We start from the raw sequence: 25,000 nt of genomic DNA on the forward strand, positions 1-25,000 counted from the left end.
GTGTGACGCCGTGTTGACGGCTCACTCGACTTGTCTGCGCTTGTCCCTCGGCCGACTGGGAACACACAACAACTCCCCCTTGGTGACACGCCCGCTTTAACCCGCACTAACGGGAGACATTGTCAGGCCAAATTGTCCAAAAACAGACATTTTCAAATCAGTTTTCTCTATAGCGAAGGTGTGTCTTACTGCGACCCACTGGTGGGAGGTTGCAAGTGCAGAAACAAGAAAATGGGGAGACATAGTTCTGCTCTGTTCTAGACAAAAAAGACAACATTGTTTGCATTTTTCAATATCGAATAAATAATGTGACATTTTTATCTATATTTGAACGGCCATGTTTAGTATTGATCGCCTTATTGTTGCAAATATTACAACACCGACATTTGTTGTCTTGCAATTACAGTTTTTATGTCAGGTTATGAATAACAGTAATTGTGTTCGCATCCACAGGAACCACATGGGTGAGCCTACTCTATACAGTATTTACAACCTTACCAGTGTTCACTTCACAGGCACAGATGGTTCATCTAGTTATTGACATTATTTACACATTACTTTGTTTCAGTCACTATGTTATTTAGTCACTACAGTAATTGTGTTTACATCCACAGGAACCACATGGGTGAGCCTACTCTATACAGTATTTACAACCTTACTAGTGTTCACGTCACAGCCACAGATGGTTCATCTACTTATTGACATTATTTACACATTACTTTGTCTGTTTCAGTCAGTATGTTATTTAGTCACTACAGTAATTACAACATCCACAGGAACCACATGGGTTAGCCTACTCTATACAGTATTTACAACCTTACTAGTGTTAACGTCACATCCACAGATGGTTCATCTAGTTATTGACATTATTTACACATTACTTTGTCTGTTTCAGTCACTATGTTATTTAGTCACTACAGTAATTGTGTTTACATCCACAGGAACCACATGGGTGAGCCTACTCTATACAGTATTTACAACCTTACTAGCGTTCACTTCACAGCCACAGACGGTTCATCTAGTTATTGACATTATTTTCACATTACTTTGCTTTATTCACACACATTTTTAGAGATAAAAAAAAGACCGATTTCCGACTATAGAGGGAAAAATCCCATGCCTGCTGGCTATGAATAATAACATAAAAACTATAACAGACAAAACTACTTAGCAGCCTCAACCTAGCACAAACAAATGGGACACATTTAGGGAGATGTTGAGTTAAGGGGCCGCTTATTAACAAGAACACTCTCTTGTTAACTTTATTCAAAGTTAATAACAAAAATATAATTAATTGCATCACTGTTTGGGACAATTTGAGGGAGATTTTGACAAGGTGTGTGTTGGATGACATCACTCGTCAGAAAAGGTATTTTACACCAACTTACAAACCATAACAGCACAAACAAAACATTTTAATATTTATAATGATGATGGGGCCAACTTCAAAGGTTTTGTGTTGCTGCAATTTAGTTGTTCAAATTCTCAACTTGTTAAGAGTTTTTATTCCAAAGTATCAACGTTGTTAGTCAATGTTTTAGTGCACATTATTGGAGTATGTTGAAACAAGCCCACACACACTAAGATATCTATATTTGTTTATTGGAAGTTACTCCACAGCTCACAACGTATTAGTCATAGAATAATAAAATAACTCTTTCCATAGTAACATTTGTACCACTGTCTTCCCCTCCCATCCACCAGGGGGCGCGCGCCCAGCCCCCCATGTCATGTGACTGTACTTGAATGAGTGTGAGGTGCAGAGGAGGGAGACGTTTGGCGCTCGACTGTAAATAATGTTGTTGTTCAAACTGCATGCTTGGCTTTGAGGCACACAAACAACATGAAATTGTATACAAGTTGTATAACTTAAATGATGTGGAGGTTGCAGTTTCATCCAGCTCGGTTTCGGTAACCGTAGAGAACAAGAGTAAAAAAAAAAAAAGACCAATTTAAAAAAGGCAGAAGACAAACATACTGTTTGCTTTTCATGACGGGATTGAAGATCAGAAGAAAATATACTTATACTGTATTTTATATATGGCCACACCTTTATGGGTCCATATAGTTATACTGCATTTCATATGGCCACACCTTTAGGAGTCCATATAGTTATACTGTATTTCATATGGCCACACCTTTAGGAGTCCATATACTCATACTGTATTTCATATGGCCACACCTTTAGGAGTCCATATACTCATACTGTATTTCATATGGCCACACCTTTAGGAGTCCATATACTCATACTGTATTTCATATGGCCACACCTTTAGGAGTCCATATACTCATACTGTATTTCATATGGCCACACCTTTAGGAGTCCATATACTCATACTGTATTTCATATATGGCCACACCTTTATGGCTCCATATACTCATACTGTATTTCATATGGCCACACCTTTAGGAGTCCATATAGTTATACTGTATTTCATATATGGCCACACCTTTATGGCTCCATATACTCATACTGTATTTCATATGGCCACACCTTTAGGAGTCCATATAGTTATACTGTATTTCATATATGGCCACACCTTTATGGCTCCATATACTCATACTGTATGTCATATGGCCACACCTTTAGGAGTCCATATAGTTATACTGTATTTCATATGGCCACACCTTTAGGAGTCCATATAGTTATACTGTATTTCATATATGGCCACACCTTTATGGCTCCATATACTCATACTGTATTGCATATGGCCACACCTTTAGGAGTCCATATAGTTATACTGTATTTCATATATGGCCACACCTTTATGGCTCCATATACTTTTCATACGGCCACACCTTTATGGGTCAATAAGCAACAAATGTGCCCTTGAAGGCCACAAGAGCCTCCAATAACAAGCGCAATTGCCAAGTGACTATTACTGTACGTACTGTACTGTTTGTGTCAATAATACTAGAATTCTTATTCCATAAGCGTACACATGAGTATTCAGTTTTATAGCGTCTTCTGCAAAACAAACTAACATGAGAAGGAGAAGAAAAAAGAGGCACATGAAAAGTGATTCATCATTTTGGCCTCCAGTGATAACCATACTTTTGGCCACACTGAACATAATTGGTCACACGTGACATGCTCGTCCTTCAGGTGGCTCTTTTAAGCAGACTAAAACATGGCTTTGCAAACAATTGCACATTTAAAAATATATTTTTAATTAAAATACACATCTTTTGGGGTTTCACTCACTTTTTGTTATGACAACTTTAATCTTGTGGGCGGGGCCTACTCTCAACAATATTTACTTGTGAGTATGGCCCACAACTAGTTAGTATCACCTACAGCTAGTTAGAATCGCCCACAACAAATTTGTATTGACCACAACTAGTTAAGTTCAACTACAACTAATTAGTATCGACCACAACTAGTTGGTATGGACCACAACTAGTTGGCATGGTCTTCAACAAATTAGTATCGCCCACAACTAGTTAATATCAAGTACAACTAATCAGTATCGACCACAACTTCTTGGTATCACCCACAGCGAGTTTGTATGGCTCACATTTAGTTTAGTTAGTATCGCCCAAAATTAATTGGTTTCGACCACAACTAGTTAATAACTACAACTAATTATTATCAACAGCAAATAGTTGGTATTGTCCTCAATTATTTGGTATTGTCCTCAACTAGTTAGTATCACCCACAACTAGTGTGTATTGACTACAATTAGCATGGCCCGCAACTTATATCGACCACAACTAGTTAGTATCGACCACAATTAGTATGGTTTACAACCAATTATCGACCACAACCAGTTGGTATGGCCCAACAACTAGTTGGTAAGGACCACAACTAGTTAATATTGGCCACAACTAATTAGTATAGTTCACAACTAGTTATCGGCCCCAACAATATAGTATGGTACACAACTAATTAGTATCAGCGATTTAGCATGGCACACAACTAGTTGGTACCAGCCACAACTAGTTAGCATTGATAACTAGTTGGTATCAACCACTAGTTAAAATCGATTAAAAGTAGTTGATAACCACAACTAGCTAGTATCGACTACAACTAGTTAGTAAGGCTCATGACTAGTTTACAAAGATTACAGATGGTTAGTATCGGCCCACAACAAGTTAGTATGGCCCACAACTAGTTGGTATCGACCGCAACTAGTTGGTATAGACCACAACTATTTGGTATCAACCACAAGTAGTTGGTATTGTCCTCAATTATTTGGTATTGTCCTCAATTATTTGGTATTGTCCTCAACTAGTTAGTATCACCAACAACTAGTGTGTATTGACTACAATTAGCATGGCCCGCAACTTATATCGACCACAACTAGTTAGTATCGACCACAATTAGTATGGTATACAATCAATTATCGACCACAACCAGTTGGTATGGGCCAACAACTAGTTGGTAAGGACCACAACTAGTTAATATTGGCCACAACTAATTAGTATAGCTCACAACTAGTTATCGGCCCCAACAATATAGTATGGTACACAACTAATTAGTATCAGCTACAATGATTTAGCATGGCACACAACTAGTTGGTACCAGCCACAACTAGTTAGCATTGATTACAACTAGTTGGTATCAACCACTAGTTAAAATATATTAAAAGTAGTTGATAACCACGACTAGTTAGTATTGGCTACAACTAGTTAGTAAGGCTCATGAATAGTTTACAAAGATTACATATGGTTAGTATCGGCCCACAACAAGTTAGTATGGCCCATAACTAGTTGGTATCGACCACAACTAGTTTGCTGATGACTAGTTTACAAAGATTACAGATGGTTAGTATCAGCCCACAACTAGTTGGTATCAACCACAACTAGTTCATATCGACCCCAAATAGTCTTGGGGATTATCCCTCTAAGTGTGTTTGGGGAGGTAATCAGTCACGCCCATATATGGTCATCCCAGCCTGACCAATAAAAGGTTTCTAACATATTATTCACAGGAAGCCCCGCCCACAAGATTGTAGTTGGCTTGTAACCAAAAAATAATTTGTAATCCCAAAAAACAAATCAACAAAAAAACTAATTGCAAATTTGTATTTTCATTTCCAATCAACTTTTGTTGGCAAAAATGTTGTTAGTCTGCATAAAAAGAGCCAAATGTGTCCCCATAGAGGACAGGCAGCCATGTTGGGAGCACAGTATACAGGTACCAAGGTACGAAGGTGAGAAGAAGTGCACGACAGTAAGGTAGCAAAATAAAATAAAAAATGGCAAGACTTTCTGCTGACTGAGCAACTTTAGCGTGTATTCCTGGCATATGCTGAAAAGTTCACAGCTCCGTAGTGATGATACACCTTGTGGGAATTAGAAGGGAGAAGAAATCATTTTCTAGGAGTGAACCAAACCCTGCTGGCCAAACAGTGAACTGCATCATCACTGCTGCTTTGTCTGAGGGAATGTTAGCGAAAAAAAGGAGCAAACGGAAGGAAGTTCACCTGCCTTCTCGGATAACTCTTGTTTGTGCACCGTGTGTGTGTGTGTGTGTGTGTGTGTGTGTGTGTGTGTGTGTGTGTGTGTGTGTGTGTGTGTTTTATTCCCACTCTGTGGTGCCAGGTGGCTTGGAGGTCAGGTCGAACATGACTCTGGAGATGCCAGGGATCTTCCTGATCTCGTTGACCATTTTGAGCACCACCTTCAAAGACAAACATCCATAGAAGAAATCACGTTGATAAATAAAAGCAACACATTGCAGGAAAGATCAAGCGATGAGACTAAGTTAAGCAATCAGTCCCTATGGTATTTGGCCATGGCGACAATTCAACCAGTCCCTGCACATTTTGACCAACCAACTTTGTCCCAGCAGCACTCAAACGCAACACAAGCCTCATTATATATATATATATATATATATATATATATATATATATATATATATATATATATATATATATATACATATATATATATATATATATTTGAACTAGTCTTAACTTGAAAGAAATACACTCTATACATTGCTAATGTGGTAAATGACTATTGTAGCTGCAAATGTCTGCTTTTTGGTGCAATATCTACATAGGTGTATAGAGGCCCATTTCCAGCAACTATCACTCCAGTGTTCTAATGGTACAATGTGTTTGCTCATTGGCTCAGAAGGCTAATTGATGATTAGAAAACCCTTGTGCAATCATGTTCACACATCTGAAAACACTTTAGCTCGTTACAGAAGCTACAAAACTGACCTTCCTTTGAGCAGATTGAGTTTCTGGAGCATCACATTTGTGGGGGTCAATTAAACGCTCAAAATGGCCAGAAAAAGAGAACTTTCATCTGAAACGCGACAGTCTATTCTTGTTCTTAGAAATGAAGGCTATTCCACTAAATTGTTTGGGGTCACCCAAACTTTTGAACGGTAGTGTATGTGTGTATATATATGTGTGTGTATGTATGTATGTATGTGTGTGTACACTACCATTCAAAAGTTTGGGGTCACCCAAACAATTTTGTGGAATAGCCTTCATTTTTAAGAACAAGAATAGACTGTCGAGTTTCAGATGAAAGTTCTCTTTTTCTGGCCATTTTGAGCGTTTAATTGACCCCCACAAATGTGATGCTCCAGAAACTCAATCTGCTCAAAGGAAGGTCAGTTTTGTAGCTTCTGTAACGAGCTAAACTGTTTTCAGATGTGTGAACATGATTGCACAAGGGTTTTCTAATCATCAATTAGCCTTCTGAGCCAATGAGCAAACACATTGTACCATTAGAACACTGGAGTGATAGTTGCTGGAAATGGGCCTCTATACACCTATGTAGATATTGCACCAAAAACCAGACATTTGCAGCTAGAATAGTCATATATATATATATATATATATATATATATATATATATATATATATATATATATATATATATATATATATATATACATAATATTACACACAGTCATAGTTCAGTTGGGACACACCTCCTCATACAATGCTTTTCTTTATTTTCATGACTATTTACATTGCTTCAAGCACACCTGTGAGGTGAAAACCATTTCAGGTGACTACCTCTTGAAGCTCATGGAGAGAATGCCAAGAGTGTGCAAAGCAATAATCAGAGCAAAGGGTGGCTATTTTGAAGGGACTAGAATATAAAACATGTTTCCAGTTAAGTACATAACTCCACATGTGTTCATTCATAGTTTGGATGTGACAATCTACAATGTAAATAGTCATGGAAATAAAGAACACATTGCATTGAATGAGAAGGTGTTATGGATATAAAACATTTGTATCATGATACAGTTTTCAAGTATAACCCCAGCACACCTCCTCTGGGATATGGTTGCCTGGCGTTGCGGGGATGCCGGTCATGAAGTCGCTGGTGATGAAGGTGCGCACCACTACGGAGCGTCTGCAGGAGGGTTGCTTCTGCAGGGGGTCACGGTCAAAGTGCAGGGGGGTCAAGATGACCGGCATCTGGCTGATCTTTCCAGAGTAGCCTGAAAAGATGAACACATGGAGCAACTTTCAATCACTTCCTCTTTCAGCATTAGTACCAAATTCCAAAAAGCAAAAAGTGGTAAAAGTGCACCACGGGGGCCATTTTTGGCACATTCTAAAAACACTATTAAAAAGGGGAAAAAAACATAAAAAAGTGAAATAAAAGAGCAAACATCCGAAGTTTAACACGCAACAGTTGCAATGTTGACTCTAATAACACAAAGTTGCCATGCAGGATGTTTTTTTCTTTAAAACTGTCATAATCAATCAAATTCAATGTTATGAATTATTGACCTATTCAAGGCTCCAATTACTTCACATCAAATATTACACTTTGAAATATGTTTTGGGAACAAATATGCATTTTTTATGCGTTTGCCATAAAAAAAAAAAAAATTTTGACAGAAAGGGCATAAAACAAAAAATAATACAAACTTATAATCGACGTGTAGATCTGAAGTTGATCTACAAAATCAAGTGTTGAGTTTTTTAAAACATGTATCGCTTATTTTTAACACTTTTGAGTATTTTATTTTTTAACTGTCCATCCATCCATCCATTTCCTACTGCTTGTCCCTCTCAGGGTCGCAGTCATTGCTCAAAAAATAATAATGAATTATTGACCTGTTTAAGGCTCCAATTAATTGACATCAAATATTCCACTTTGGAATATTTCTTGGGGGAAAAATGGGCATATTTTGTGTGTTTGCCATTAAACAGTTTCTTTTTGACAGAAAGGGCATAAAACAAACAAAATATAATACAAACTTATAATCGACGTGTAGATCTGGGGCCGTACTTATCAAGCTTCTTAGAGTGCCATTTTACACTTAAGTCCTGAGAATTTGCGAAATTTAGTCCTACTCTCAAACTTAAGAATAAAAGCTTTTTATCAACGTTCTTAAGTCTAAGAATCACTCCTACTCTCCACGATATTTAAGAGACCTTCAGAGGTGTCTTAAGTGGTTAGGAGTTGCCAGCAGGGGATGGCACTGAGGCGAGAGAGACGTGCGGCAACGTTCAGGGAACGGAACAATGTTTTTGTTTTTTTTGATGACGAGCAGCTGATCAAACGGTATCGTTTAGACAGAGCGGATATTATTTTTGTCACAGATTTAATACTTTTCGATTCCTTGTTGATTTCTGCATGTGTCTGCAGTGGGCTAGTATATATAGAGCCACCCACACCAGTTTCAAATTAGTTGCTTAATTAATGAATTGGAAAGAAAATGTTATGACAGTAGCGTATGTGTGTGGCCGTGAGGTGAGTGACGTCAGTGAGTGTGTGGGCGAGAGAAGAGAGGGAGCGGTAGCGTGAGTGCCGGCGGGGACTAGTTTGTTTTGTATTATTTTGTAGTTTATTGTCAAAATATACACTCCCATTGTCCACTTAAATATTTCCAAGATATTTCTTTATTCTTAGACAAGGGATTCCCTTCCGTGATTGGTCATTTCTATGGACACAGAAATGACGTCACCTAAAATTGCGTTTACGGCACATAGTAATGTCGTAATTCAGCTCTGAGTGTGACACTTAAGATTCAGTCCTACACTTCGCTGAAAGTGTGAGTAAGACGCTTGATAACTAACTTTTAAGTGCAGCTTTCAGCCAAGAATTTATTTACTCTTAAGTCAACTCTTAGCAGACTTCTTAAGAGTCATTCTAAGAAGCTTGATAAGTACGGCCCCAGAACTTGATCTACAAAACCAAGAGTTAAAAGTTTTTTGTTTTTTTTATATGTGTCACTTATTTTTAACACTTTAGTATTTTTATTTTTTAACTGTCCACTGTCTTAACTGTCAATCCTTCTATCCATTTCCTTGTCCCTCTCAGGGTCACAATCATTGCTCAAAAAAGAAATCAAAATCAATAAATTATTGACCTGTTTAAGGCTCCAATTAATTGACATCAAATATTCCATTTAATTATTTTGTATTTTTTGCCATAAAAAACAGGGTTTTCTTTAACAAAAAGGGCTGAAGTTGATCTAAAGATTTACAAAAAGCATTGAATAAATAAATAATACGACTTGTTTTTAACATTTTTATGGCGGACATCCTTTTGGGTCCCTGGAACCAAAGTTGAGGGGAGGCCAAAAGGTTTAAAAGATACAATATTGTATTGTTTTGATAATGAAAAATGTCTAAATGGCCACCACATGCTTTGATTTTTCACTTCAGTGGAAAACGTTTGGCCACCCTGCCATAAAGACAGCAAGGGAAGTTTGCACACATTGCCAAGTTTGTCTTTGTAAATCAGACCTTCTAGAACCTGAAGCACTCGGGTCTTTGGGTTCAAAATTAGAAGCCAAACTCACATTGAAGTAACTTTTCCCTACGCTGCTTTATATTTGTGGACCTGTCTGTCGCCCCCACAGGACCAAAGAGTATACAACGTACATGAAAGATGTACAATATGACAGTCATGTGAAGGAGCCACCTGCATAACTTGCAGCTATGAGACATTTCCCTTGCTGGTGCAAATATGCAGCACATCCCGTCTTGGCTCCTCCAAGGCAAACTACACAGCCATTTAAAGTGAGGCTTTGACAAAAACACACTCTCTGGATCTCAGTAAAACTAAAATAATGATACTAGATAAGAGTAGAAGAGAAAGTCACACACAAATACGAATAGATGGAGTAATACATTTTTGGGTGTAATAATAGATATTTCAATAATGAATAAAGCAAAATATGTACTTAACAAAAAAACATTATTTTCTGTTCGCCAGTGTTACCATATCTGAGGTATTGTGCAGAAATAATTACATTAACTGTTACAAAAAATGGCAGTTAAAATCATGCATAATGTTGGGTATGGAGACACTTGATTGAATCCAAAATACTGAAATTGTATGATTTAGTGCAGTGGTTCTCAACCTTTTTTCAGTGGTGTACCCCCTGTGAACATTTTTTTTTATTCAAGTACCCCCTAATCATAGCAAAGCATTTTTGGTTGAAAAAAAGAGATAAAGAAGTAAAATACAGCACTATGTCATCAGTTTCTGATTTATTAAATTATATAACAGTGCAAAATATTGCTCATTTGTTGTGGTCTTTTGAACTATTTGGGAAAAAAAGATATAAAAATAACTAAAAACTTGTTGAAAAATAAACAAGTGATTCAATTATAAATAAAGATTTCTACACATAGAAGTAATCATCAAGTTAAAGTGCCCTCTTTGGGGATTGTAATAGAGATCCATCTGGATTCATGAACTTAATTCTAAACATTTCTTCACAAAAAAAGAAATCTTTAACATCAATATTTATGGAACATGTCCACAAAAAATCTAGCTGTCAACTTTGAATATTGCATTGTTGCATTTCTTTTCACAGTTCTTTTTGACAGACATTTTAAAAAAAATCTCACGTACCCCTTGGCATACCTTCAAGTACCCCCAGGGGTACGTGTACCCCCATTTGAGAACCACTGATTTAGTGCATCTACAAACAGCTCCAATGATGCACGAAGCAAACTATAACCTGCTGGCCTAGAATGTGCAACAATTCTTCTCAACGAGAGGATAAATATAACTTTAGAGGGAAAAGTAACTTCAGTGTTTCCCACACATTCATTTATTTGTGGCGGCCCGCCACGAAAGAATTACGTCCGCCACAAATACAAAAATTTTTTTTTTTAAATAAAAATAAAAATAATTAAAAAAATAAAAAAATAAAAAATAAATAAATAAAAAATATTTGTTTGAAGTGTAGGATACTTCTCTTGTTGCCTTATTTGTATTTGACCACTACTGTTTTCTGTTTATTTGTTACTGACTGTGGCAGGACACCTCTGCCTCTGTTTCACTTTATGTTGCTGGTAAATAATATGGTTGTAGTAGTAGGCTAAAGTTAAATTATTTAGTATGCACTAATTAAAGGGGCAGAGCTTTAAGAGACATTTTAGCTTCTATATTTTATCAGATATATTTTTTGTAAGAACCACAATTAATAAACATATTTCAGTGAATAACTTATTGTTCAAATCTGTATATAAATATGTACATAAAGTGTAATTATATTGTAAAATGGATGGATGGACGTTTAAAACAAAACTGTTATTATTAATTAGTAAGTATACATTTTTTTTAGCCTTTTTAGAGAAAATCATATCATTGTAGTAAATTATGCAAATTGCTCAATGATGTCATGGTGACCACGCCCATAGCCACGCCCCCACCGCCACATGTATCTTGGCAGTTTATGGGAAACACTGAACTTTGAACATTTGTATGCACGTACAACACTTAAAACCTTTAAAATATCAATATGTGGAACTGAATTATGGAATGGATTAATAATCAATGTCCTACTTAAGAAACTGTTCATACTCAAAATGTTGAAAGTATAAAGAAAAATTATCCTAATAAATATCTTGAACCTTATTAAAAAGGATAATCTTATTCATCCCATGAAGTGAACCATAAACTACTTAACTATTTATGACAACTTTAGTTGATATTTACGTATTTAATCATTACTCATTAGTATATTTAATTACTGATGTATTTATTTACCTGGGGCCGTACTTATCAAGCTTCTCAGAATTACTCCTAAGAAGTCTGCTAAGAGTTGACTTAAGAGTAAATAAATTCTTCGCTGAAAGCTGCACTTAAAAGTTAGTTATCAAGCGTCTTACTCACACTTTCAGCGAAGTGTAGGACTGAATCTTAAGTGTCACTCAGAGCTGAATTACGACATTACTATGTGCCGTAAACGCAATTTTAGGTGACGTCATTTCTGTGTCCATAGAAATGACCAATCACGGAAGGGAATCCCTTGTCTAAGAATAAAGAAATATCTTGGAAATATTTAAGTGGACAATGGGAGTGTATATTTTGACAATAAACTACAAAATAATACAAAACAAACTAGTCCCCGCCGGCACTCACGCTACCGCTCCCTCTCTTCTCTCGCCCACACACTCACTGACGTCACTCACCTCACGGCCACACACATACGCTACTGTCATAACATTTTCTTTCCAATTCATTAATTAGGCAACTAATTTGAAACTGGTGTGGGTGGCTCTATATATACTAGCCCACTGCAGACACATGCAGAAATCAACATGGAATCGAAAAGTATTAAATCTGTGACAAAAATAATACCCGCTCTGTCTAAACGATACCGTTTGATCAGCTGCTCGTCATCAAACAAATCCAGAACATCGTTCCGCTCCCTGAATGTTTGCGCACGTCTCTCTCGCCTCAGTGCCATCCCCTGCTGGCAACTCCTAACCACTTAGGACACCTCTGAAGGTCTCTTAAATATCGTGGAGAGTAGGAGTGATTCTTAGACTTAAGAACGTTGATAAAAAGCTTTTATTCTTAAGTTTGAGAGTAGGACTAAATTTCGCAAATTCTCAGGACTTAAGTGTAAAATGGCACTCTAAGAAGCTTGATAAGTACGGCCCCTGATGTATAACCTTAGGGGAAAAATGTAACTTTGAACATTTGTATGCACGTACAACACTTAAAACCTTTAGTATATCAGTATGTAGAATTAAATCATGGAATGGATTAATAAACAATGCCCTAATATGATCCACTTTAAGAAGAAGAAAGAAGAAGAATCTTAATAAATATCTTAAACCTTATTAAAAATGATAATCTTATTAATGTCTTGAAGATAACCATACATTACTTATTTGTTAGAGAACTTTGTTATTTATGTATTCAATAATTATTTACTTATTAGTATATTTATTTACTGATGTACTTATATATTCACTGTTGTGTTACAGAATGAGTAGTAACAAATGAGTTAGAAATCGTGAAACCAAAAAGGAGTAGGGGTATGGAAGATCTGCTTCCTCCTACTCCTTTTGGGACATGCTGTAATGAGAAACTGCAAACAAGTGACGTATGGTGTTGTAATTGTATGCACGTTGGAAATAAAGCAACACCATAACAAGTGCCTGTTGAACGCAGACTGAGGCCATTTGAAGCAGACACTCACCAGACTCTCGGAGGATGGAGTGAGCCACAAAGTCGGCCTGCCTGAGCGTGCCAAGAACGCCTGTGGTCAAGAAGGTAGGAGTGATGTCCGTGGGCGGCTCCTTCATGTGGGAGCCAAACACGTACACCACTCTGAAAAAGGGGGAATATTCTCTACATCACTCTACTGAGAAGCAGCGTCCTCTGCAGTGGACATTTGGAACGTTCAAGCGACAAAAGAAAGGTCCACCGCAGAGGACGTGCGGCGGCGTGTTACCTGTTGATGGTATGGCACATGCGAGGGATGAGTCTGGCCAGGAACATGAGGGACTCCCAGTGAGGAGATTCCTTGCTTGTGACACCGCACACGTAACTGTAAGAGCGGCAATCTCCCTGTGGGACAACACAACAGCTCAAGTCGGACAATCACATTGTGACTTCCATTTCAATCACGACTTCTCATGATTAGGAAAATATAATCATCGAACATGCATGAAAATTCCATAGCTTGTGACGGTGAAACAGAGGAGGAGCGAACGAGTGAGAAAAGAGTGCGTGTACGAGAAGTTTGGGATGTCACCATGGTTACTATTTTTGAGCACTCATTCATCCTAGGGCTGGGCGATATATCGATATACTGGATATATCGCGGGTTTGTCTCTGTGCGATATAGAAAATGACTATATGCTGATTATCGGTCCTGCTCAACACCGACATCTATTTAATAATACCACCTTAACATTTGACAACCAAACAATTAAACAAGGTGACTCTGTAAAGAATCTGGGTATTATCTTCGACCCAACTCTCTCGTTCGAGTCGCACATTAAGAGTGTTACTAAAACGGCCTTCTTTCATCTCCGTAATATCGCTAAAATTCGTTCCATCTTGTCCACAAGCGATGCTGAGATCATTATCCATGCGTTCGTTACATCTCGTCTCGATTACTGTAACGTTTTATTTTCGGGCCTCCCTATGTCTAGCATTAAAAGATTACAGATGGTACAAAATGCGGCTGCTAGACTTTTGACAAAAACAAGAAAGTTTGATCATATTACGCCTATACTGGCTCACTTGCACTGGCTTCCTGTGCACCTAAGATGCGACTTTAAGGTTTTACTACTTACGTATAAAATACTACACGGTCAAGCTCCTGCCTATCTTGACGATTGTATTGTACCATATGTCCCGACAAGAACTCCGGCTTATTAGTGATTCCCAGAGCCCAAAAAAAGTCTGCGGGCTACAGAGCGTTTTCTATTCGGGCTCCAATACTATGGAATGCCCTCCCGGTAAAAGTTAGAGATGCTACCTCAGTAGAAGCATTTAAGTCTCATCTTAAAACTCATTTGTATACTCTAGCCTTTAAATAGACTCCCTGTTTAGACCAGTTGATCTGCCGTTTCTTTTCTTTTCTACTCTGCTCCAAACCCGGGGTGGACCGCTAGCCTGTTCATCAGATGGGGACATCTCATCGCTGCTGACCCGTCTCCACTCGGGATGGTTCCTGCTGGCCCCACTATGGACTGGACTCTCGCTGATGTGTTGGACTTTCACAATGTTATGTCAGACCCACTCGATATCCATTGCTTTCGGTCTCCCCTAGAGGGGGGGGGGTTACCCACAAATGCGGTCCTCTCCAAGGTTTCTCATAGTCATTCACATTGACGTCCCACTGGGGTGAGTTTTCCTTGCCCGTATGTGGGCTCTGTACCGAGGATGTCGTTGTGGCTTGTACAGCCCTTTGAGACACTTGTGATTTAGGGCTATATAAATAAACATTGATTGATTGACTATATGGTGATATTCGAGTACATGTTCTCACGCAGTTGCTTTTAGCTGCTGGCATTACACTGCAGGCGTTTCTCCCTCTTTCTTGTCTCTCCTTCTCACAAGCGCACCTTCTTACATACGTCACGCGTGCAACGTCATACGCCCTCGCCGAGCAGAGAGGTAGCTACATGGGTAACATTAGCTGTGATGCTAACGGTGCGTTGCGAGTGGTAATACGAGAGAAAGAAGGTGCGAATCTGGTAACAAATGGAGGAAGAATTAATTCCCAAGAAAACCAGCACAGGGTGTATCGTCTGGCGGTGGTTTGGCTTCAAGCGGGAATATGTCGAAATATTATGCGGCCAAAGCGTTGCTACAAAAAGTAGCAGCGCTGCTAATTTGTAGCATAATTTGAAAAGTCACCTGCTAGAGCAGGGGTCACCAACGCGGTGCCCGCGGGCACCAGGTAGCCCGTAAGGACCAGATGAGTAGCCCGCTGGCCTGTTCTAAAAATAGCTCAAATAGCAGCACTTACCAGTGAGCTGCCTCTATTTTTTAAATGTTATTTATTTACTAGCAAGCTGGTCTTGCTTTGCCCGACATTTTTAATTCTAAGAGAGACAAAACTCAAATAGAATTTGAAAATCCAAGAAAATATTTTAAAGACTTGGTCTTCACTTGTTTAAATAAATTCATTAATTTTTTTTTACTTTGCTTCTTATAACTTCCAGAAAGACAATTTTAGAGAAAAAATACAACCTTAAAAATGATTTTAGGATTTTTAAACACATATACCTTTTTTACCTTTTAAATTCCTTCCTCTTCTTTCCTGACAATTTGAATCAATGTTCAAGTAAATTTATTTTTTTATTGTAAAGAATAATAAACACATTTTGATTTAATTCTTCATTTTAGCTTCTGTTTCTTCGACGAAGAATATTTGTGAAATATTTCTTCAAACTTATGATTAAAATTCAAAAAAAATATTCTGGCAAATCTAGAAAATCTGTAGAATCAAATTTAAATCTTATTTCAAAGTCTTTTGAATTTCTTTTAAAAATTTTGTTCTGGAAAATCTAGAAGAAATAATGATTTGTCTTTGTTAAAAATATAGCTTGGTCCAATTTGTTATATATTCTAACAAAGTGCAGAATGGATTTTAACCTATTTAAAACATGTCATCAAAATTCTAAAATTAATCTTAATCAGGAAAAATTACTAATGATGTTCCATAAATTATTTTTTTAATTTCTTCAAAAAGATTCGAATTAGCTAGTTTTTCTCTTCTTTTTTTCGGTTGAATCTTGAATTTTATAGAGTCGAAATTGAAGATAAACTATGTTTCAAAATTTAATTGTCATTTTTTTCGTGTTTTCTCCTCTTTTAAACCGTTCAATTAAGTGTAAATATCATTCATTATAAATAATAACAGAGTTAAAGGTAAATTGAGCAAATTGGCTATTTCTGGCAATTTATTGAAGTGTGTATCAAACTGGTAGCCCTTCGCATTAATCACTACCCAAGAAGTAGCTCTTGCTTTCAAAAAGGTTGGTGACCCCTGTGCTAGAGAATGAAGAGTGCTTGAATCTGCATGTCAACATCTCCGTTTCGGTGCCACACCAACAAAACGCCAAAGCAACAATTTCCACATCAACACCGTAGGAAAAAAAAATCAACAACAGAAGGAGATAACGTCCGCAGGAACCTACCACAGAACGAAGGACATACAATATTTGATTTCCTATTATGCTTATTTTTATTTGACAGTATTTGAAATATCTTGTGTGACATCACGCACAAAAGTGCACTTTATTTGTTTAACTATTGTGGTGGCGTTCTGTACAAAAAGTGCACTTTAATTTAGTGTTGTTTTGATATGTCATCTTAGCAGTGTTGGGACTAACGCGTTACTAAGTAACGCGTTACTGTAATGCCGTTAGTTTCGGCGGTAACCAGTAATCTAACGCGTTATTTTTTTATATACAGTAACTCAGTTACCGTTACTGCATGATGCGTTACTGCGTTATTTTACGTTATTTTTATGTAGTATCGGCTAGAAACTGAAGATCTGAGTGTGTTTTATTGGAGCGCTCCGGTGGAAAAGAAGAGGCGTGCTTTCCCCCACCCACAGAAAGCACGCCTCCCCGCAGGGGAGACGTTCCTCCAGAGCCGTACTTCGGGTCTAACAACCTTCACTTTACCCGGAAGAGGGTCTTTACAGCCGAGGGTGAATGACGAGCCCGGCGGTTTGTTGCAACTTTGTGACTTTATTGGACGCAGCCATCCACCAAGCTAGAGCACCTACACGCACTCACCTCTCTCGCCCACTCACTCAGATGTCACTCACCTCACATGTTGTCATATCTTAAAGGGCCACACACACACACATACGCTACTCTCATAACAACTAACAAGACATCATGGCGAAGCCAGAAGTCGAGTTTTTTAACATGGAGACATTTTAGTTAAATGTAAGTTGTGTCTTGGATCAAAGATCCTATCTACTTAGAGTTAAAGTTAAAGTGCCATTATGTTGCAGCTATTTAAAATAGTTTTGTCAATTTTTTCTGGCCTGAAATAAATTGGCCCTTTGAAACATATTTTTGTGTGTTGTATGTAGACCACATTGCTTTCCGAGTTCAGTGATGCAAATGCATGTCAAGTTGATCAACAGATTGTATTATTCTCCAGTGCAATAACAGTACTGAAATGAAGGCTAAAAGGGCATTAATGGGAGCCTTAAAAAAAAGGGGGGAAAAATAAGTAACTAAATAGTTACTTTTCACAGTAACGCATTACTTTTTGGTGTAAGTAAGTGAGTTAGTAACTGAGTTACTTTTGAAATAAAGTAACTAGTAATTGTAACTAGTTACTGGTTTTCAGTAACTAACCCAACACTGCATCTTAGTGACATAATGCACAAAAGTGCACTAATAGTTTGTTTTAAAATGTCTTGCACTTTGTTTTGAAATGACATGAATGTTTGTGCCACTGCTTAATAAATACACTTTTGCTAAATTGACTTAGTTGTGATTTCCCTGTCTGCATGAAAGTTTAAAAGTAGCATATATCAATGCAGTATGAAGAAGAATGTTTTAATGTAGACACATAGAATCATCAAAGTAGATTATTGCATATTGTTCTAATGTGTGGCACCTTGAGACAAGAATATGTTGATAGTCTAAAAGTAACATGTCTTCCCTTATTCACTTGTTTTTTCAGTTTTATATATTAAATATAAAAATCGCATTTAGGTTTTTCTCTCAAAATCATGCAGCCCTGATATGTACAAAATAGAGTTTGTCCAAAAATTAAGCGGGTGCGGCTTAAAAACAGGAAATTACATTAGACCTGGACTCCTCCAGGACCAGGAGGCGTGTGGGTGGGATCACAGCTGACTCTTCTAACCCTATTCTCCCCTCTCCCCTCAAGCAGGAGACTACGGTCCATCCAGACCCACACCTCCCGCCACCTGAACAGTTTTTTTCCCCTCGGCCATCAGGCACATGAACAATAACAAGATCTGATAGCTCAGTTACAGCTCATGTTATTCCATTCTGTGTTTTGTTTTATGTTCCACGATTGCGCCAAGTAAAATTCCTAGTTTGTGAACCCGTTCTCAAACAATGGCAATAAAAACACTTCCGATTCTGATTAGATGATACAATTGTTGACCTGACCCATAAAAGTGCCTGGGCGGATTTTTTCGTTCCGACAAACCTCCAGGCACGGCAGTTGTGTTTGTTATTTCCCCATCATGGGAAATACTGTGGTGGAAAAAAAGTATTTAGTCCGTCACCAATTGTACAGGCAGCACGGTGGACCAGGGGTTAGTAGTGCATGTGCCTCACAATACGGAGGTCCTGAGTTCAATCCCAGGCTCGGGATCTTTCCGTGTGGAGTTTGCATGTTCTTCCCGTGACTGCGTGGGTTCCCTCCGGGTACTACGGGTTCCGCCCACCTCCAAAGACATGCACCTGGGGATAGGCCCTTTGTTACATACCCGTTTTCCGTAAGTCTTCACACACTGTTGCTATTTTGGCCCATTCCTCAATGCAGATCTCATCTAGAGCAGTGATATTTTGGGGCTGTCGCTGGGCAACACAGACTTTCAACTCCCTCCAAAGATGTTCTATGGAGTTAAGATCTGGAGACTAGCTAGGCCACTCCAGGACTTTGAAATGCTTCTTACGAAGCCACTCCTTGGTTGCCCGGGCGGTGTGTTTGGGATCATTGTCATGCTGAAAGACCCAGCCAGGTTTCATCTTCAATGCCCTTGCTGAAGGAAGGAGGTTTTTACTCAAAATCTCATCATACATGGCCCCATTCATTCTTTCCTTTACACTCATCAGTCATCCTGGTTCCTTTGCAGAAAAACAGCCCCAAAACATGTTTCCACAACCATACTTCACAGTAGGTGTGGTGTTCTTTGGATGCAACTCCGCATTCCTTCTCCTCCAATCATTTTTACCAAAAAGTTCTACTTTGGTTTCATCGGACATTCTCCCAATACTCTTCTGGATCATCCAAATGCTCTCTAGCAAACTTCAGACGGGCCTGAACGTGTACTGGCGGGACACGCCTGGCACTGCAGGATTTGAGTCCCAGGCGGTGTGGTGTGTTACTGATGTTAGCCTTTCTTACTTGATATTGCAGGTCATTCATGGGATTCTGGGATTTTTGCTCACCGTTCTTGTGATCATTTTGACCCCACGGGGTGGAGCCCCAGATCGAAGGAGATTATCAGTGGTCTTGTACATCTTCCATTTTCTAATAATTGCCCCAACGGTTGATTTCTTCACACCAAGCTGCTTACCTACTGCAGATTCAATCTTCCCAGCCTGGTGCAGGTCTACAACTTGCTTTCTGGTGTCCTTTGACAGCTCTTTGGTCTTGGCCATACTGGAGTTTGGAGTGGGACTGTTTGAGGTTGTGGACAGGTGTCTTTGATACTGATAACCAGACCACACAGGTGCCATCAGTACAGGTAACGAGTGGAGGACAGAGGAGCCTCTTGAAGAAGTTACAGGTCTGTGAAAGCCAGAAATCTTGCTTGTTTGTAGGTGACCAAGTACTTATTTTACAGAAGAATTTACCAATTAACTAATTAAAAATCATACAATGTGATTTCCTGGATTCTTTCCCCCCATTCTGTCTCTCATAGTTGAAGTATACCTATTAGGGTTGTACGATATACAGGTATTAGTATAGTACCGCGATACTAATGAATCATATTCGGTACTATACCGCCTCTATAAAGTACCGGTCCCCCACGACAAGCATGTTCGCCAATGCACAATCAAGGAGTACTTACAAGCAGACACAGTGTGTAGACAGAAAAGGGAGAATGGTTGAATTTTGGCTTAAGAAATAAAGATAAAGGGGAAGTTAGCGAGCTAGCGGCGATAGTCTGTCCGCAATCAGCAGTGTTGGAACTACTCCGAATTCCCTAATCCTTGTCTCCCAGGAGACATATCACGTACATGTCTCATGTACAGTACTTTCATACCATTAAGACGATCATCTTGACTTTGGACACACTACAAACACGAGCGAATGTAGTGCATACTTGGTCAAGAGCTATACATGTCACACTAAGGGTGGCAGTATGAACAACGCCAACACCGTCATAAACACGTGACATATAGTGAAACCACACTAAACAACGGTGTCATAAACCTGTGCCATGTAGTGAAAGCACACTAAACAACAATGACAAACACATTTTGGGAGAATATTTGCACCGCAACACAACAAACACTACAGAACAAATTCCCAGAATTCCCCCCAGCACCAACTCTTCCGGCACGCTACAATTAAAACAAACGCCTTTGGTGGATCTACACCTGACATCCACTGTAATGATACCAAGTACAGGCGCTAGTCAATGCTACTATGATTACATTGATATTTTTTAGCATCACAAAAATCTTTAGTTTTATTTTTTATTTATGTTATGTTTATAAACTCAGGAAATACGTCCCTGGACGCAAGAGGACTTTGAATATGACTAATGTATGATCCTGTAACTACTTGGTATCAGATCGATACCTAAATGTGTGGTATTGTCCAAAACTAATCAAATAAGAGAAGAATAAGTGATTATTACATTTTAACAGAAGTGTAGATAGTACATGTTGAAACAGAAAATAGGCAGATATTAACAGTAAATGAACAAGTAATTAATAATTATTTTTTACAGTTTGTCCCTCATAATGTAGATAAAATAATAGGTAGATAAATGACACAATATGTTACTGCATACGTCAGCAGACTAATTAGGAGTCTTTGTTGGTTTACTTACTACTAATTGTTGCATTGACCAGCATTCCTCCAATGGGGAATTCAAATTGCTAGTCTCTCTCAGATTCTTTTTATGGCACATAAGCTGATGTTTATATTCAATCAACAGGCAGTAATTTGTATTTTGTGGTTTATTCTCCAAGCTTAGAGGACAAACGTGAGACCAATCCAGCACACCAGCGTTCCCTTGCCCGGTCTAGCTCGGTCTCCCCTCAAACCGCCGGAAGTCCCGTGATCTTCCCTCTGTCCCTTTGTTTAGACTACTCCGAGTTATCTCTACTCTGACACATTCCAATCTAGAAGGCCAACACCTTACTATGAGACTCAAAAGAAGGAAGAATACTAGCTATTCTTTATATGACTAAGGACTAAATTACAATAATAAACATATGTTTCATGTACCCTAAGATTTTTTGTTAATATAAAGCCAATAATGACATTTTTTGTGGTCCCCTTTATTTAGAAAAGTACCGAAATACTTTTGGTACCGGTACCAAAATATTGGTATCGGGACAACACTAATACATATGATGAAAATGACAGGCCTCTCTCATCTTTTCAAGTGGGAGAACTTGCACAATTGGTGGCGGACTAAATACTGTTTTGCCCCACGGTAAATAGTTCTTTGAAGTTGATATTGATGGTCGCATGCCTCATCAAAGAATGGAGGCACAACCCCAAGCAACACAAGAAGGACAACGTGTCTCACCTGGACACCAACAGTTTTGATGGGCAGCAGGAAGGCATTGAGTGAATGAAGGCTGGTGATCTGCATGAGCTTCTCTTCCTCCTCGTCCGATATACACGACTTGACTCTCTGCAGCAAGGCATGCGGCTAGAAAGCAGACACACAAATTGTCAACACAACAAAAATCAGTCGTATATCAAATCAAATCAACTTTATTTATAAAGCACATTTAAAATTTACCACAGGGGTAGCCAAAGTGCTGTACAATGGGCAGGTTAAAAATAATACGAGAACCGAGCAAACACAACACAAACAGAACACGATAAAAAAATAAAATATAAAAACAGGTTCACAGCAGGTGTATTATGGGGTGCCATTTTTAAAATGTGCTTTATAAATAAAAATAAAGTTGATTTGATTTAGGGTTAGGGTTGGGGTTGGGTTTAGGGTTAGAGTTGGTGTTGGGGTTAGGGTTAGGGTTAGATTTGGGGTTGGGGTTGGGTTAGGGTTAGGGGGAGGGGCAAAGGGAGTGCACTGTCTGTCTAGCGTTAGGGTTGGGGTTGGGTGTTGGGGGGTAGGGTTAGGGTTGGGGTTGGGGTTGGGGTTAGGGTTAGGGTTAGGGTTAGGGTTAGGTTTGTGGTTAGGGTTAGGGGAAGGGGGAGGGGCAAAGGGTGTGCACTGTCTAGCGTTAGGGTTGGGGTTGGGTGTTGGGGGGTAGGGTTAGGGTTGGGGTTAGGGTTAGGGTTAGGTTTGTGGTTAGGGTTAGGGGAAGGGGCAAAGGGTGTGCACTGTCCGTCTACAAGGGTTAGGGTAGGGTTAGGGTTAGGTTTAGGGTTAGGGTATAGATCATTCAGCCCTAAATCTGTGCTAGTGACGAGTAAGCCTCACTCTCTGGCACGTTAACTGTCTTTTCTTGGAGCTCTGGCTTTTAGCTCGTTGCCTGGCGCGCTTGCCTCTTATTCAGCGGACCTGACTAGGCAGGTTACATGATCAGCATTTTTGCCGTGATAACGGAAACAACTAGGGGCAAAAAGTAAGGCCAATTAATCAACAGAGATGAAACTAGAGGTGGGGGATGAAACGATATCAATTTGTATCGCTATAGACTCGTAATCGATATAAATAAAAAATGCCTTACAATAAAACATTTGATAATGTATTTCTCTTCTTTGCTGGACGCAAGGTTGGTTGCATGAATAGACGCTCCCTGTCTGGTAACCGAGCAACGCAGGAAGTGATCACTGATCAGTGGGAGTGACACACTAACAGCCAATCAGGTGACAGTATCAACTAACAAGTTTGGTTGATTCTTTGCATTGAGCGAGAAGAGAAAGTCAAAATTAAGAAATTGTGGTTAAAAGAGGAAAAATCTGTTTTTGGATTTTTTCCAAAGGGACCGTAGTCAGATCAATGTGGTCTGTACATGATGCGAGGCAAGAGCGCTAATACCACACCACCTTAACCGTACTCACCATTTAGAGCACAGCTGTAACTTCCTGCCACTAAATCTGCAGAAAATAATTCTTCTCAGGTTTCTCTATGTTTACTTTTTCACACTTTGCACTATTTTCTTACACTTTATGAAGCATTTCTTACACATTCCTTATTTTAAGAGCTTATTGTTAAGTGTTTAATGTGATTTTACTATTCTGTTGACATTGAGTGTTTTCCATGCTTGTGTTGACATTTCCTTTCTGCCTTGATAGCTGAGGGATTACAATCACAGGAAGTTACATTTCAAATAAAATATTCTCCTGCTCATTATTCATGGGTCATAAAAAGTCAATATTTATCGATATCACCTGATTTAATAATAATATTGAATAATTACTGTTAAACAAAAAAATCATTTCCATAGTTAAATAAGAATAACAGGGCAAATTAATGTTACACAGACGTTATTTCTAGGGATGTCCGATAATGGCTTTTTGCCGATATCCGATATTGTCCAACTCTTTAATTACCGATACCGATATCAACCGATACCGATATCAACCGATATATACAGTCGTGGAATTAACACATTATTATGCCTAATTTGGACAACCATGTATGGTGAAGATAAGGTACTTTTTAAAAAAAATATATAAAATAAGATAACTAAATTAAAAACATTTTCTTGAACAAAAAAGAAAGTAAAACAATATAAAAACAGTTACATAGAAACTAGTAATGAATGAAAATGAGTAAAATTAACTGTTAAAGGTTAGTACTATTATTGGAGCAGCAGCACGCACAATCATGTGTGCTTACGGACTGTATCCCTTGCAGACTGTATTGATATATATTGATATATAATGTAGGAACCAGAATATTGGTAACAGAAAGAAATGGGGGGAGGGAGGTTTTTTGGGTTGGTGCACTAATTGTAAGTGTATCTTGTGTTTTTTATGTTGATTTAATAAAATTTTTAAAAAAAACAACAACAAAAAACGATACAGATAATAAAAAAAACGATACCTATAATTTCCGATATTACATTTTAACGCATTTATCGGCAGGCCGATATCGGACATCCCTAGTTATTTCCTAGCACTAAACCTGCAGAAAATAGTTCTCAGGTTTCTCTAGGTTTACATTTTCACAATTTTCTTACACTTTATGAAGCATTTCTTACACAGTCCTTATTTTAAGAGCTTATTGTTAAATATTCAATGTGATTTTACTACTTTGTTGACATTGAGTGTTTTCCATGCTTGTGTTGACATTTCCTTTCTGCCTTGATAGCTGAGGGATTCTTTTCAGAGGAAGTTACATTTCAAATAAAAAAATGTATATTCAATATATTTTTCTCTTGCTCTTTATTTTTCCATCCGCCATAAAAAATATCAATAATTATCGACATCGACCAATATAAAACACTTATAT

The 25,000-nt window shown here is 38.3% G+C and overlaps 1 protein-coding gene across 2 annotated transcripts in view; it reads right to left on the reverse strand.

Moving 5' to 3' along the window:
• Positions 1-2,936: 2,936 nt before the first annotated feature.
• gmps (guanine monophosphate synthase) overlaps positions 2,937-25,000 on the reverse strand; it is a 63,844-nt gene continuing 41,780 nt past the window's right edge. For both annotated transcript variants that reach the window (XM_062067295.1, XM_062067294.1), the window contains exons 12-16: positions 22,154-22,279; positions 13,646-13,761; positions 13,391-13,521; positions 7,251-7,423; positions 2,937-5,626 (exon numbers count right to left, since the gene is read on the reverse strand). In XM_062067295.1, coding sequence (XP_061923279.1) covers positions 5,525-5,626; positions 7,251-7,423; positions 13,391-13,521; positions 13,646-13,761; positions 22,154-22,279 — 648 coding nt within the window. In that variant the 3' untranslated portion in view covers positions 2,937-5,524. The remainder of the gene's footprint in view (positions 5,627-7,250; positions 7,424-13,390; positions 13,522-13,645; positions 13,762-22,153; positions 22,280-25,000) is intronic.

This window comes from Entelurus aequoreus, linkage group LG13 (genome assembly GCF_033978785.1).
Source record: "Entelurus aequoreus isolate RoL-2023_Sb linkage group LG13, RoL_Eaeq_v1.1, whole genome shotgun sequence".
Lineage (NCBI taxonomy): Eukaryota > Metazoa > Chordata > Actinopteri > Syngnathiformes > Syngnathidae > Entelurus > Entelurus aequoreus.